The following is a 16,858-nucleotide window of genomic DNA, read 5'->3' as shown; positions in this document are numbered from 1 at the left end:
AGATACCCAACATGCTGCAGTCAAGTGTTAACAGGGAGGGATCTTTTTCCAGACCAATGCGTGAGCTACAGGTTACCTGTGGGGGCGCGTGGGTGGCTCAGTTGGTAGAGCGGGTGCCCGTGTGTAGAGGTTTACACCTCGACGCAGCAGGCCCGGGTTTAACTCCAACCTGCGGCCCTTTGCTGCATGTCCTTCCCTCTCTCTCTCCCCTTTCACTTCTTTAGCTGTCCTCTCATTAATGGCCTAAAATGCCCCAAAATAACCTTAAACATGTAAAGATTATCTGTGGCCTTCCTTTTCCTCCATCATATGAAAGATGGAAAAGTTTCTCTTGGTTTTTAATATACATGTGATCATGCCATATGCATTTACACATGTGATTAGGATTGGGCATCGAGAACTGGTTCCAACTTAAAATTGTTCCAAAAATTCCATTTAATTCCATTTTTTATTAGAATTGCTTGTAGAATCTGGTTTAGAATCTGATCATCGGTTCCAAATTAAACACGTGCACGTTTTGGTTTCCGTGGCGGTTGCTGTACATGCACTTGTTGGGTTTCAGCCACAGAGCACATCAACAAGCTCTCTAAAGGGGTGCTTTATTTAACATTGAAGCTGTATCTGAAGCAAAATAAGATCTTCTTATAATCTGTGAAATAACCATGAGACCCGTTTTAACTCCACACCTCAAAGAATCGTAATCGATAAGAACCGGAATTAAAAGGAAGAATCAGAATTGGAATCAGATATGTTAAAATCAAAACGATACCTACATGTGAATAACTATAACGGAAAAGTTTTCTATACACTTAAATAAATTGTTTGTTTTAGGAAGAAAAAATATCCAAATTGAGCAGGGGGAAGATCCACTCATTTCTTCTCCATAATCAGCTTTACCAGATTTTGCCGGTTCCATCTGAGGGGTTCAAAATAAGTCAAAATAACAAGCTGTCTCAACGCTATGATTCTGAGTAAGGAGGAGTGAGAAAAAGTGTCAGCAGTTGAAGAGATCCATTTCTTTAAAGCAACACGAGTGATAATAAAACTCTGCTGGATGAACCTTAGCCAAACAGACAACAGCAGGGCAGTCGGAGAGCACAGAGCTCCGCCAAGGCCAAACGCCCTATGTTGCATTGTTAACGAAAGTGAACTCCAAAAGATTATGGGTTCTTCAAAATGGTCCATTGTGCTTCATAGACAAGAAAACACTATAAAATTAAAGCCAATACGACACACAATAAAACAATGAACATTATGTTCAAAAGGAATAAAAGAGTAAAACTACAACAGGAAACAAAACAGAGAGACTATAAATGTCATAAACTGGATAACATGGCAGTCCACTGCCGGAGCACCAACAAAGAACTCAGAAAATTAAGAAAATTAAACTATTGTTGCGTTTCGTTTGCACTCAGAAGTCGGATTTTCCCAGGTCAAAGTTGGAAACGCACCCCCCTGACCTCGGATTTCCGAGGTCGGAACTCTGACAGCCTTGCAGTACCCCAAGCTAAAAATTCAACATGGCTGCCTCGTACACCGACAGTAGTAAAAGCTGTAGTAACATGCAGTTATTAGCACGTCTGTCTTATTTGTGTTTCACTAAATCGTAAGTCGTAAACGCAGTCCTGTCTAACTGTCTTACCATCCGCACAAAAAAACTACGCAATGCGTTGTTATCAACTGGGATTGCTAACAATCTGGGTGAGTCTCGATCTGGGTGCCATTCCCACTGCGATACTTCAACCAATGTGTCCCAGAGCAAGACACCTAACCCCTAGTTGCTCCAACCTCTGACATATATAGCAATTGTAAGTTGCTTTGGACAAAAGCGTCAGCTAAATGTAATGTAACGTAACAATGGCTAACTTGGCTAGAGCTAACCCCACAATAAATATCAGACTTTTTAATGGAACGCATTCAACTCGGGTGTGATGTCATTCCCAGCTCTCACTTCAGAGTTCTGAGATAAATGGAAGGCGTGATTAAAGAATCATCTGTAAAATGTCAGAAAAATTATTTCCCAGAGCAGGTTGACCTACTGGCTTATTCAAATTGTTTGTTTTTTTATGATGAACCGTTAAAACACTAAAGATCAATGTACAAAGAAAACTGCCAAATCCTCAAATTTGAGCATCTAATACGTGAGAATATTAGGCATTAGATTTATGTTAAAAGAGTAATAAGATCATATCTAATGTTGTTATTATCATATTTATGACTTTTATCAGACATGAAGAGTTAAACTGTTTTGTTTAAAGCTAATTGTTCCCTACAATTTAACACTGCAGTGCCTCAAGTAAGAAACATCGACAACCATAGACTAATATCTTAGTGTTCCACTATCTCACATTCTTGAGAGTCCATTGTTGACCGAGGCTCTCTGCCGGGTCTTCTTCATTCATCAATGGAGCTGTGGCCACAGTGGAGATTTCATGGGGAACTTTTACTGCTTGATCCAGCTGCAGAGGGAATAAGAGGCTTGTAGCGTGGCTTAGCCCGGTGGTAATCACAGGGAAAGTCGCTATGTCCTTGTACTGTGTAGCTCTTTAAAACACAGTCTGATAGCAGATCATATTAGGTGAGAGCACAATGTTTCAATAAGCTGGGATAATGGGGAATGAATTAAAGATAACGGTCATTGTGCTGCAAGGATGCAGCCTATGGTAAAATCATGCCGTCAGTCACTGCTTAGCTTGGTAGGACGCGCCACACCACAGGTAATCATTGTCTTAAATGATACTAGCTAAATCCTCTTTGAGGTCCGGTGGCAGGATAAAACTGGCAGTACTGTTTCCAAATCAGGTGAGGTTTCTGCTTTTAGAATGTGCCGACGTGTAAGGTGGTTTAGACGTCAGTCAGGGAGTGAACAGAATCGTTGAATAGTAATAGACTTGGTCGGCATTACTGGGAACGCCCACTAAAATCTCATTTCCGTTGATACCGTGGGGGAAAACAAACCATTAGAATTACTGAGTGTCACCCTTGTTAGCGGTTAATCTTTACCCTTTGTCATATTTACGATTGGCTTTTTTTTTGCTTGGTACAATTCCAAAAAGTTGCTGTGTGGCTTTCAGGGCCTCTAATAACTAAATGAAAAATCCTGATCTTAAAGCGTAACTCTCGCCAAAATGCAACCTAGGGTCTTTTTCTGAATGTACCCAATTCAAACTTGCGTTTGAAAGCATAATTAGGACGGAAGCGCCACTCTAAAGATTGACCGTATTTTTGGTCTATTGGCCTTTTGAATGGGAGTGCTAAGGGCACTACTGTGATCGCATCCAAATCACTATTTTTAAAACACTAAGAAGGCTCGACACAACATGAGACTTTGCTCCAGGTATCACCAGGGGCGTTACACATGAACTCAAGTACTGAAAACATTGTTTGTGTTCACAGAGTTTCCTAAAAAGAAAGGTTTTAACAACTCACTGTAGCTGTTGGATTTTCCGCTTGCTGACATCTCGCCAGTTAAAAAGTGTCGATCTCCGGATGTGAATGAACGGACTCCATAGGAGGAAATGTCATAAGGTCAAAATTGGTTTTCACTAACGACAAAACAACAAATTATCCCTGTATTTATCTGGAACTAAGCTTTAGGAGCTTGTGGGTTTTAAAATGAGTGATTTTGACACTATCATAATAGTGCAACTAGGACTCCCATTCAAAAGGCCATTTGACCGAAAATACGGACATTCTTAAAAGTCCTAAAGTTCCCTCCTAATTATGCTCTTAAACAAAACTTTGACTCAAGTACATTCACAAAAAGACCCTAGGTTGCATTTTGACGAGAGTTACGCTTTGAGTTTTATATACTGCCGAATAGACAGAGGGAGCCAGTGTTCAATCCACTTAATATACAGTAGCTTTAATGAACGTGGGATAACAATAGAGTGTTTGATGACCCTGGGGTAACGTTACTGATAATACAGTCAGACTGACTCATCTAAGATTAGCTAACGGTTAACGTTAACTCAGCTATGACGAGTCACCGACCAAGTGTATGGGTTAGATTACATCTGCCACGATGAGTCTCTCTAGTTACTCTTGAAAACAATGCCACGATAAAAATATTACTGGAGGTACAGAATGCCTCTGGAACTCAAAGGCTCCCATTGTTTCACCAAAAAAGACAGAAAAAAACAATTCTGCATTGCCAAACACGATCTATAATGTTGTACATCACATAATCACGTGATTGTCGGTTTTTTTAAAGTTAATTCTCATGTGTAATGCAGAACAAGAGAGAACATTTTAAAGTATCTATGAGTTTTGGATGATTGGTCAGATAAATATGTTATTTTGGGCTCTGAGAATTTGTTTTGGACATTTCTGGTTACAAATGTCTAGTATTTTTAGAGACCCTTTCAATAGAATTCCATTTCTGGGCAACAGCCTGCCCCTTGATAACTTCCTGTCAGTTGATGTCATTCATATAGACTTCAACAGGAAGTCAACTTGGGGCCATTTAGAATGTGTGTGTTTACAACTGTGAAACACAAAACAGCTATTATTTACTACAGGTCATAGGAAATTTGGGGGGGGGGGGGGGACTTTTCCCTGTAGTAGTATAGGATAGACATGAAAGGGGGAGAGAGATGGGGGATGACACGCACCAAAGGGTCACAGATCTGATTCGAACCCGGGCTGCTGCAGCTACTGGGTGAGCTAGAGGCCGCCCCAGGATAACAGCAGTTTCTGACTGTTGTAAATACATTAGCAAACTAAGACTTTTCATGGTCATTCATGACAACTGAAAAAAACATCATACTGCTATTATGCTTTTATATTTTTCTCTGCTTCATTTTATGCATCCCTGTTTTTGTTTGCCTAATGTGGAATTAAAATGTTATGGGATCTCATGCCCCTTTAAGCTAGAAAGGCCTAAAATCAAATGGTGATGTGTGGCAACAGATTGTGTCCCACCTCCATGTCATTAAATCCTCCAATGACCTTAAGTTGCACTTGCACATCACCATTCTTAACAAACGTGCCAGCTGCTACAAATCCCAGAAGATGCCAAATACTGCAATTCCTGCAGTAAATGTTGTAGGTCGTGTACAAAACAAAAAGCAAAAATGGAAAAAGAACATAGGGGGATTCTATGGAAGATGAAGAAGGTGTATGTACATGTCTGTCTGTCACTCTGTCTACATATTATCCAAAAGTTAAAGTGTGTGTGGTGTGTGTGTGTGTGTGTGTGTGTGTGTGTGTGTGTGTGTGTGTGTGTTTGTTTGCATGTGTGTGAGTTAGTGAATGAGTGTGCTCCGGTGTGACGTTGAACAGTCCTCGGGGACATGGTCCAGATACATATACAGTAGCAATGACAAGACCCTGGCCTAGTTAACAGATGTTAGTCTCTGTGCATAAAACCCATTTATCTTGGACTAATTCACTCTGTTACCTGGAAATTTATGTTTTTTTCCTCTTACCAAAAAATGACACACACATACCTGAGCATTATCTTATGGGGCAACACAAAGGTACAGGAGGACTGACTGTTAACTGAACAACCCGGAATAATTGCTACAGCATCACAAAATAATAACTGAATGATTAGAAGTATGGTTTAGGCTGCAAATTGGGATACATTTTTTTTTTGAGGAGCTGAATTTACCACAACCGTGTCCAGCTGTCCCCTGAGAAAACCAGCACAATAATAAGGGCTGCACAGGTACATACTGCAAAGATGTCAGCCTGCTGTTTGATATTATTAGCTATCCCGCATGGCATAAAAAAGTCCTGACATCAGCTGTTCTCATGTGAGTTCAGGAATGCTGAAAGTGCACTGCACAAGCAAAGTCGTTCATGTAAGGAGCGAATAATGTCAAGGAAGGTGTTCAAGGGAAACCGAATGAATGCAAAGGATGTCCTAGCTCTAAAATCCAGCATTGTCTCCAGCTAAAGGGATCTTAGGGCATTTTCAAACCTGTCTGGTTCAAACCCTGGAGCATTTACCCCCTTGTTGCGGTTTGTTTGGTCAGGTGTGAAAACAGCACTCACACTCAGATGCAGACCAAAACAACCAGTTCCAAACCAGCACTGATATGCTTCGGTGATGAGAACGTAATCTGACCTTGATTCAACCCAACCACCAGGCGTACTCCGCAAGTTTGAGCTAAACGGCTCCTAGTCAGGTGTGCTTTGCAATCTGCTATGCATCACAAGATGCAAACTGTAGCAGCTTGCAATGTTTCTGTCACAGAAATACACAGGGGAGCCAAGTAGGGCCAAGCAGAGCAGGCGTAGTGACGTCCCTCGCGAAGCATGTAGACATTTATATATATTAATAAGTGGCACAGCATCAAAGACAATATTCCATTACAGCTGCAATGGTTGAATCACATCACACTGTAAACCCATTTATGCATCCCCATTAATTAAAGTTCAGGTGTAGTCAACTGTTGATTAGAAGAAGAATAAGTCTGTCCAGTGCGATGCAGCTGACTCACAAAACTTGGACTTAGCTGTCGAACTAGGCAATCTAGTTCTACAATAAAACTAAAGGTGCATATACGCCAATTAAAGACAAGTTTTCAAAAAACAGGATAAGTCTACAGCAGAGAGGCCCTTTCCTGGGGAACATGCACTTCAGATTTAAACCCAATGCTTATGAGGAACCTGATAACTTTAATGAGGCAATTGGTAAACTGTAAACTCCGATAAAAGATTATGTCTGGGGCTTTTTTCTTTATTTGATAGTGACAGTGGATAAACAGGATAGGTGGGAGTGAGATGGGGGGGGGGGACACACACACAGCAAAGGTCGGACTCTACCCCGGGTCGTTGCAAAGGACTCTGCCTACATGGGGAGCCCGCTCTGACTGGGTGAGCTAGAGGCAAGGTGAGGAAATGTCCTCACTGGGGCATCTCTAATTTTATTGTGTTTGCCCTCTTCTCCACACTTCCCCTTCTTATTCTGCATTCTGCACGCATATAAACATACTGATGTCTGAACACAAAACTCCACTACCCACCGTGTCATCACTGTGGTCAGCAAAGCTAATCCAACAATCCAGGCCTGCGCCAAACAAGGCCAACATTTGTATTTTGTATCAAATACTCTCATCTCTTAACAACCTCTGACAAACCAAATGTACACTACCTACACCTACTGTATGTAAGAGGTGATTCACTAACTGTACAACAGTCAGCTCTGCATGCTCTTGATTAGCAGGTGGCACCATTATAGAGTATGTTACCTTATATATATATATATATATATATATATATATATATATATAATTTGTGCAATTTTGCAATTAACAGTTGGTCTGTCATTCATGAAGTGGTGTGTGTGTGTGTGTGGGTTTGTGTGTATGTGTGTGCATGTGTGTGTGTGTGGTGCGCTATAGCGCACTTTGTGAGAGGAGATCCAGTCAGTAAGTGGCGATGACCATACGCAAATTAAATCACCCCCTCTCTGGTTAAAACATAGTCTTGCTTCACCAGACCTTCCTCCACAGCGCTGCGGAGGAAGGTCAGCTAGTCCACACAGCATTCAGGGATAGGAGAAAAACGCACTCTGGTTTATTGGCATTGCTTTAAACCAATCACAACTGTCATGGGCGATGCTAAGCTCCGCACGGAGCCATTGCAAAACAGCCTCAGGAAGGATCTTGTTTTGGTGGAACGTGTACGTTCAAAGGTTGTTTTAGTCGTGCGACAGAAAACTCTGATTGGACAGATAGTCTAGCTAGCTGTCTGGAGTTACCCTGCAGAGATCGGAGGACCAGGTAACCATAGTCCTCAGAAACCCACCAGAGGTTAGAATTACAACACAAAGAAAGCAGAAGGAAACAGACATCGGCAAAAAGACAGCCGGCGGAATTTCCTGAGGCACCGGAGCAATCCCGGAAGTGGAACGCTGTGGATATGGACTAGATAAACATAAACATTGTCTTCTCCCGTAAAACCAAAGGCTAGTGTGGTAGAACGCCGTGATACGACAAAAAATATGTCAGCTATGCAAACTGGCAAACTAAATTTGTGTCAGTTTAGTTGGAGACATTTCAGTTCAATATTTTGTTGATTACATTCATTTAATTATTTTTGTTAAGTTTTATATAAAAAAAAACAAGATCCATTTAGAGCAGACATTTCAAAGTAGTTATACACAAACAGCACAGCATAATTCTGAAGAGAAACAACAACGGACAAGCCATTAGACAGGAACTAATTATGATGTGGCCCATCACTATGTATTCTAGTTGAGCACTCTAGCGAGAAGTGGTTGCACACTTAATAAATTATAATTAATGAAAGAGCTTGTTGCCAAGGACAGCACAAGCTTTTGGCCAAGACTGTTATGCTCTGAGCATAGTCAGGAAATGAGTAAAACATTTAGAGTGAAAAGTGTTACTACATCGACTACACAAAGCGGTTTCACATAGTACAGAAACCATTCACACACATTCATAAACTGTGGCCGAGGCTGCTGTGCAAGGTGCCACCTGATCATCAGATAAACACTCACACACATTTACCCGCAATTTCTTGTCCAAGAACACTTTGCCATTGAACTTCAGGACCAGGGATCGAGCCCCTAACCTTCCGATTGGCAGGTGCCCACTTTACCGCTGAGCCACTGCCACCAAGTAGGAGGTAATAACTCATACTACTGTTGCTTTAGTCAAATTACCTATATTTTACAATACTGTTAATCATTTTCCAAAACATTTTTAAAGTGATTTCCTGCCTTTTAGGGGAAAAACTGTTTTTAATTTATTCCAGCACACAACGCCAATCAACTTGCCTCAACTTAAATTTACTTAAAATAGGTACACACATATAGAAATATATAAGTACCAGAGTGAACCATTCCACACCATTACAATGTGTTTGGTCAAAGTCATGGTTTTATTGCAAGATAAAGCAATTATGGGTGCATTATGGGGTTTTGAAACTCCTCACTACTGACGCATGCTAGACTGCCCCAACATCTGACATTTACAGTGCTGTCAGTGATGTTGCATAAGGGAGTGGGATTTCCTGCCCCTGCATAGTTGAAAGAAGTCATTAGTCAGGACAGTTGTCAAGCTGTCATCTGTTGTTAACGAAAGACTTAATGTTGCATGTCATGTGTGCCGTTTTTTCTCGGCGCTTTTTCCATGTGTAATCACATCCCCGGCTAAAGAAGCTGCGTGGGCTAAACCACACTTCATCAGCGCTCTGCTTACTGATTGGTACAGATTCACCAGCGGGTACAGAGGATGTGCTAACGGTCAGGCTCAGCCTCTATGGTCACTGTGGTAATAAATGAGCATGCATCCTATTTATAACCACTAAGCTGCACACTGTGACGACACTGTAATCTGCCTAACGCAGCCGGAGTTAGCCCATGGCTCATTGTACCAAGAAAAAAAAAAGGATAGGAGACAAAAAAGGGTTAGCTTTAGGAGGTCTAGACAGTGCAAGTCAAAAATCAGTTTCTTTAGCTCGAGGTTAACATAAAAAGGATACACGTTTCAGCTTCACGATAAAGAAGCAGCACACAGCAGCAAACAAATTCCTTCACAGGTACTTTAGTGCAGACTACGTGACAGCACATTGCATACATGTTTAGGATGAATTTCTCAACTCTTATTGGCAGAGTTAGTGCAATGCTTTGCCCAGTGATCCATACAGGATTTTAACTTAGTGAGCACCTAACAACAGAAGCACTGCAAACCTACATGCTGATCATACTTTTTATCATTGAACAATTTACACCTAATCTAGTATCGGGACACAAAACTCACACACCAACAACTCATTTTAACCCAGACTTGTCTTTGGGGGAACAATTGATCTTGAGGAGAATCATAACACAAGACGAAAAAGAAATGTGTGCACAACAGAGAGCCCAATAATAAAACAATAACCCTTAAATATCAATCCTCAATAGAGAAAAAAATCCTTACAAATAACCCCAATAAAGTCGAAATATAGTGGTAGTACTAAAGGGCAACTGAAGGAGCACTGTAGTTCTGAAAAACTTACCCTTCCGTCGAGAGCCTCGCCTCTGCTCCATTCTAAGGAGCGGGGCTGAAAAAGGGGGCAGAAGGAAGGGGGGTTCTAGTAGTGGTCCCTGGGGAACTCCAGTTATGGGGGTCCAAAGTATAAAGATACTGCTAGTAAGGTGCAGAAGTCAGGAATACTGCCTGTGCTGTGTGGATAATGTGAGGATCAGCTATTTCTGTGACAGCATGTGTGTGTGTGTGTGTGTGTGTGTGTGTGTGTGTGTGTGAGAGTGAAAAGTGGCCTGTGACGATGATGTCAGTGACATCAGCCATGCATCACAAAGCACCCTCGCACCAACAGACCTGCACGCACCCACCCACACACACCACACACACACAAAACACACACACACACACACACACACACACACACACACACACACACACCACACACACAAAACCTCCCTTTCCTCAACCTCCTTGAGCTTCTGATTCCTGCTACACATACAAGCACACACATGCATGTGCGTGTTGGAACACACACACACACACACACACACACACACACACACACACACACACACACACACACACACACACACAACACACACCACACACACACACACACACACACACACACACACACACACACACACACACACAAAGAGGGAGGAGCAAAGTCAGCGAGGGAAGCAGAAAGCAGCAGTATAACAGACAGACATCCTTACGGGACAGTGGCAGGACAGAGAAGGATGGATGGAAGCGCACAAACAATGCAATAATGTATTTTCTTTTCTACAGAAATCATTTGTGAGATTGTGGCACTGACAAAGCAGAGAAAACGCTTGTCATCCAAAGTAAAAGCTGTGCAGTATATCTTTTGAATCAATAATCCTTTGCTGCCTCAGCGAGCGGTGTAATTTACAATCAGACCTCCTTCTGCCTGACCTCCAGGGTGGAGGTGCCATGTGTGGAGATGGCCAATCAATCGGCACAGCACAGGGAGCGCACAGGACAACACAGCTGGAGGCTACGACAACATACATACAACATTCATCGTCGGTGGCAGGGCTGACACAGGATTCTCTCTCTCTCTCTTTCTCTCTCTCTCTCTGAAAGGAATTAGAAACAACATTTAAAATGAAATTAAATAAAGAAAAAAGGGGCTCTGTTTGAACTTTAAAAAAAAAAGGCACTTTTTATTTATTTATTTGGAAAATTCTGTCTTCCTTGCTACTTGCAATGTAGGCCTTACGTTTATTGTGCTCAAAATACTTTTATTTATGGTTAAAATATTTATTTGTTTGCCAATCACATACAAGTTCAATATATGACACTCATTTGAAAATTGACAATGAATATTGTTGAAATGATATAGAAATGTATGTTGTTAAGTTTGTTTAATAGACGTAGGAGTAGGCTTTAGAACAGAATTTAGACATCACAAGGTATGGATCTTCGCTGGGAGGATATTTAAATTGAATAACCCTATTGTATACTAGATTTTATAGGATACTGGTATGGAGCCATGCAATCACAGGCATCTTTACAACCGTTTTAATGTCAACAGACGGCAATTATATAGGCTATAATATAATTATAGTAAACTTAACTAGGGTAGGCCTGGGTAACCCCATAAAGGTAATAATAGGGTTGCAAATAAGGATTGTTTTCATTATCTATAAGTCTGTAGACTATTTCTCAGATTAATCTTTTGGTTCATCCTTTGGTCTAAGGCTGCAACTATCGCTTATTTTCACAGTCATTAAATCTGTCCATTATTGTCTCGATTAATCAAATAGTTGTTTGGTCTATAAAATGGGGAAAACTGTCAATCAGTGTTTTTGCAAATCAAATGGCAAATATATTTAGTTTACTGTAACATGTAGGAAGCTGGAATCAGAGAATGGAATCAAACCCATTTCTCCATTAACAAAATAGTTGGTGATTGATTTCATGTAACCCTAATTTGAACGTATGTGAGATAGACTGAGCTAGAGGATAGCTAAAAGGAGCTAAGGATGTGTTGCAGCCCCACAATCTAGGCTAGACAATGGCTGATCGGCCTCTGCCCCAGCTATTACACCAAAGCTTTCGTGAACCTAGCACTCTGATCTCTACCTTTGTCTTGGCTACCCATTGATCTTCCTGTCTAAAAGCATGTGAAGGGGTCAGTAATCACTTAACCAGATTAGGCTTATCCTGAACTTTTTATAAAACACAGAAGCCACGCCAAGGCTCCAGGGTTAAGGAAGACACGGCTTTAAAGCCACGGACAGTTTCTGCTGCCGTCCTCTGGCCAACCGTCGGTCAGGTGCACGGGTCGCTGCATGGACTGTAAAACCTGATCGCCCCCTGGTGGCTGGCTCCAGTATAGGTTATAACTAAGTCAAGTCAACTTTCAAGTAAAATCCCGCCCCCTCCATGTTGGTGGTTGGGACGTGGTCCAAACTAACGCTACACGTCAAATCATTTTTACTGTGTTTCTGGTTGTTTCATATCACAAAAAATGCCTTGTCATTCAATACCCAATTTCAAAACCTAAGGAGTAAATCTCATTAGTGTCAGTGAGCCAATCAGCACGCAGCATGCTACTACCAAGATCTGATCATGTCTGTGACTGGCTGTCTAACGTTACACGTCGAAGAGACACGCAGGCAAAACTTTACGTTACAAACACAGACAGGGCTCACGTAGTAGCTGAAAAAAGTGTGCCTTCAATTTTTATTTATAAAATCGAAAAAAAAGTATTATTTAGGAACCGGTATCAGAGTCCCAGTATTGGTATCGGTATTGAATATTTTTGAACGATAGCCTGGGGCTGGGGAATAAACTGTTTTGACTCAGGAGAACAATGTATAAATAATAATTTAATAAAACTGATATATTACTAGAAATAACATTTGCTGACAAGTTAAATTAAAAAAAATGTCCACCCAGCTTCCACTCGTCTGAACATCCAAAGTCTGCATCTTATATTGACAGATGTGTAGAAAGCAGAGCTTAAAGAGGGACTTTCAAAACACAGTAAGAAGGATTTAGTAGTATCAACTTCCACTTGGTCTGATGTCAGATGGCGGCTGTCTGTTACTTTGTGTGTGTGTGTGTGTGTGTGTGGGCGTTTGAGTCTGTGTGTGTGTGTGTGTGTGGGTGTGTGTGCATGCGCACAAGTGTCTGTGTTGCACTTAATGACGTTCTAAGCCTTTAAACCCTTCAGGTAAACAACACTGTCTGTTATCTGTTATGCAATACACAGTTTGGGCAGGAGTGAAGGGACAGAGAGGGGGGTTACAGACAGTGTGTACTAGTGTCTAGGGCTATGGGTTTATTGCATACTTTAAAACATCCATACTGGGGAAATCACTGAAAATTGATCTGTTACACTCGCTCAACTGCTGAGTAAGAGAATCAGATCATCACATACGAGGAACTTGCTTTGTTGTTTGGTGCATACAATACACATATTGAACTAAAGCAAATACTATTACAGATATTATAACATGAGCCAATATACCGTAGCGGTTTAAAAATTGGAAGATGTACAGCTTTAGTGCAGCATGTGCAAAAATATAGTAGCAGGGGATGTGCAAAACCTTTCAGAATAAGGACTATGTTCAAGTCAACTTTTCATCCTGGAGCTACTTTATATTGAACTTATTGAACTTGTATAGGTATATAAGAAGAGGAAACATATGTGGACGCGGCTGAGACAGTGTGGGAGTATGTCAGAAAGAAAAAGAGAGAGAAAGAGTGAGAGAATAAGGGTCTGCCAGGGCTTGTAAGATCAAGGTTACTTAGCGCCGCTTACACCTGAATCCTCGCTCCCCTGTGTAAACACTGCATGAGATCGGTCGCACAATGACAGATAGTGATTGTTGGCACAGATTAGGTGCTTTGAAAAATGTCTCTCCACTGTCAATGCTAAATACTTAGTAACACAATAGTCCTGTTTTTGAGCTGAGATGGATACAGAGCCTGAGACTTTGTGTTTCCCGTTCCGTTTTGATATAGAGCATCTGGGTTTTTGTCTGCGTTTCGCTTGCATTTCTATAGCTATAGCTAGTGACATGTACTAAAGACATCAAATGGAAATGAATCTTTCGCAGTTCAAGGTACTACAAATCAAGAGCATCAAAAGCATTTAGATTATTATCAATGCAACAGAAACTGGAAACATATTGGTTGGCACACAGAAGCAATGTAATTCTAGACAGCTGACATTCATCTGTACTTCTACATTGCAAAGTCATCATAAGCGAGTGAAACAGCATCTGGTTGTATCACCGAGTCCTTCCCAATTGTTCTGGCCAAAAGTGCAAATGAATCACAGTCATGTGATAACAAAATCATCTGACAGCTGGACTTGAAATGGACTATGGAAATCACACGCAAACAAGCACACACACACACACACACACACACACACACATCTCACAATACAACTTAGGATTTCATCCTGAATCACATTAGACCTTTCTCTAACCCTTCTCTAATTACTCCCAGTGTCTTCTTCAAGTGTAGCAAAGCCAATTTAGCGGGATATGATGGCCTTTGGAAGAGGGGGATGTCGCCCTTTCAGTGCTCCCAAAAATGCTATCTATTTTGGATTAAGTGTAAATGTACAATGTCCAAATTATGTTTTTTGTTTGTCAGGGAGCTAAATCAGTCAGGCCTGCAGCGCTGCGAGAAGCCGTCGACACCAAAGCTCAGCTACGTGACGATGTTGTCAGCTATACTATAGCGTCTCTAAAGTTGTCAGACATTTCATGTCAAGTGAGAGCAGGTTTGCATCTTGCTCCGACATGGTTTTTTGGCCTCTCATCTATGATGCAAATCTTGACGAGACATCTAACTTGTACCTCTACTCTTCTAAAAGTCTTGGCTCCCCGCCAGCTTTGTGGCTGGTAAACCATTAGTACAAAACCAATCATGTCCTAGTAATTTGCTGAAGATTTACTCTTTGTAAAACAGATATAAAAGCACTCACCGTCACATTAAACAACTGTCCAAAATCACCACTATAAATAAATATCATTGTGTTATAATGCCTAGTGTACCCTCACATTTGATAAGGGAAATGTAGGGACATCATAGCACTGACCCAGCACTTAGCTGTGGAAAGTAAGACTGCTAAAAGCTGTTGGTGAACTGTTGATTTACATGAAGTCTGGTGGGTTTAGTAAACGCAATTTCGTGGATGTTGTTATGTTTACATTCAAGGAAGGGGACATTTACTTCTAACAAGACTTTAACCAAAGAACTACTTAAGAGGGTAACTACTCTTTTTTTCAACCTGTTTTTTCCTATGTTTTATTGTGTAAGTGACTGATGGGAACAACAATCTTTGACATTGGTCACAGACCAGACTGCAATGTAACCCTATGGGGCGAATGCTCAGCTATAGTTTGTCCATGAAAAGGGCTGTTTTTGCCACTGAAAAGCTCAGATTATTATTCTAAGTGTCTGACAACATTATGGAAAGGATCTCTACAGAGATACACCGTTAATAAAGCTCACAAAGACCTTTCTGTTTAACCAGAAACAGCTCTGAAGTCCCTAACGCTAAACCCCCCAAAATTCCAAACAGTACTTTTAGTGTGATAGAGCCAAAGTCTTTTCACATGCAAACGGTAAACTGTGTTTTTTTCAACCAAAAAATAGTTTTGATGGTTGGTAAATGGGAAAAAAAAACCCCAAACAATTTTTATTTTGTTTCTGTTGACTTTGGGAAAAGTGTTTTGGGTGCTAAAAATGACGTTTTTATTTAAAAGGGGGCGGGGGGTTTAGTGAACGCAATTTTCGGGGTGTTGTTATGTTCAAAAGGATCTTATTTTTTAACAGAAAAGGTCGACCCCCCTTTGAAATCCTTTTTAAGTTGTCAAACATTAGAAATTAATTGGGGTGTTAGCAGCTAAACCCAAGCCTTATGAATAAAAAAAAAAACTCGCAATTGACCTTTTAAATTACATTGTACTTGTTTGCCAAAACTTTTTTACTAGATTTTGTTTAACTGGACCAGCAAATATTTTTGTTCCCATCATTTTTTGGGGCCCCAAAAAAAAGGAAAACCATGTCGTTGGTTTGCTTCTGTTTGGGGGGAGCAATGACCAGTTTCTAACTAAACAGACTTGAAATGTTTGGCTTGTTCAAGCCTAGTCAAGTGAAAGGAACTGGAGTTCACCATGTTTGTACAGCCAATATACCGATGTGAACGGAAGCCATTTGACCCCTGAGGGCCTCACACAAACTACAGCCAGTAGCTACAGAGTATATCTAGAGAAAAGCTACAGCCACAGAAATGTGTGTGCTTATTGGTTAAGGGCTTATCAGAGACACCATATTGAGAGCTGGGAACCGGTGGGGAGGAGATCACTGAACAGGAAGCAGGAAGCAGCTGTCAGGTAGGACTGTCTGACTAAACTCAATTCCATTTTATGTTATTTATAGTGTCTAATCGGAAGTTATTTCAGGACACTTTTCATATAGAGCACACTATGTCTTACAGAAACCCAACATTTCACAATGAGCAGGCACTTGGTGCGACGGTGTCCTTTTAAAGGCAAAAACCTGGAAAAGAACTTGGCTCTAAACCCTCCAATTAGGAATTAAAATGTTCTCTTAGCTGAAAGGTTCAAGATTGTTAACTCCTTTTTAGCATTACCTTGGAATGTATCCAGGTTGAAGGCCTGAAAGAGACAATAGCTTTATGAAGGGATTTCTCCAATACAAATTTTGACATCTGGACCCAATTTGATGTATGTACATCATATGTAGGACTTTGTTTCCCAGGTACAGGCCAAGTGATGAGTCTCAACCTGAATATTGTTCCTGTACTTATCTTTGCAAGCCTCAAAACAAAACCTCAAACCACGTGTTCACACTGGTTATGTAGCTTTGAGAACCTCCCATTTTTGGCCATA

The 16,858-nt window shown here is 40.9% G+C and overlaps 1 protein-coding gene across 6 annotated transcripts in view; it reads right to left on the bottom strand.

The window, feature by feature from the left end:
• The window catches only part of slc12a7b (solute carrier family 12 member 7b), a 90,224-nt gene that overhangs the window by 41,215 nt on the left and 32,151 nt on the right, over nt 1–16,858 (bottom strand). The window contains exon 1 of one of the 6 annotated variants that reach the window (XM_032503368.1): nt 9,979–10,237. The exons of the other annotated variants lie outside the window; for them this stretch is intronic. Within the exon in view, the coding sequence (XP_032359259.1) occupies nt 9,979–10,009 (31 nt within the window). The 5' untranslated portion in view covers nt 10,010–10,237. Of the gene's footprint in view, nt 1–9,978; nt 10,238–16,858 lie in introns of those variants that run through there. 6 annotated transcript variants of the gene reach the window in all.

This window comes from Etheostoma spectabile, chromosome 22 (genome assembly GCF_008692095.1).
Source record: "Etheostoma spectabile isolate EspeVRDwgs_2016 chromosome 22, UIUC_Espe_1.0, whole genome shotgun sequence".
Classification (NCBI taxonomy): Eukaryota; Metazoa; Chordata; class Actinopteri; order Perciformes; family Percidae; genus Etheostoma; species Etheostoma spectabile.
This window is presented reverse-complemented; position numbering and strand designations above follow the sequence as displayed.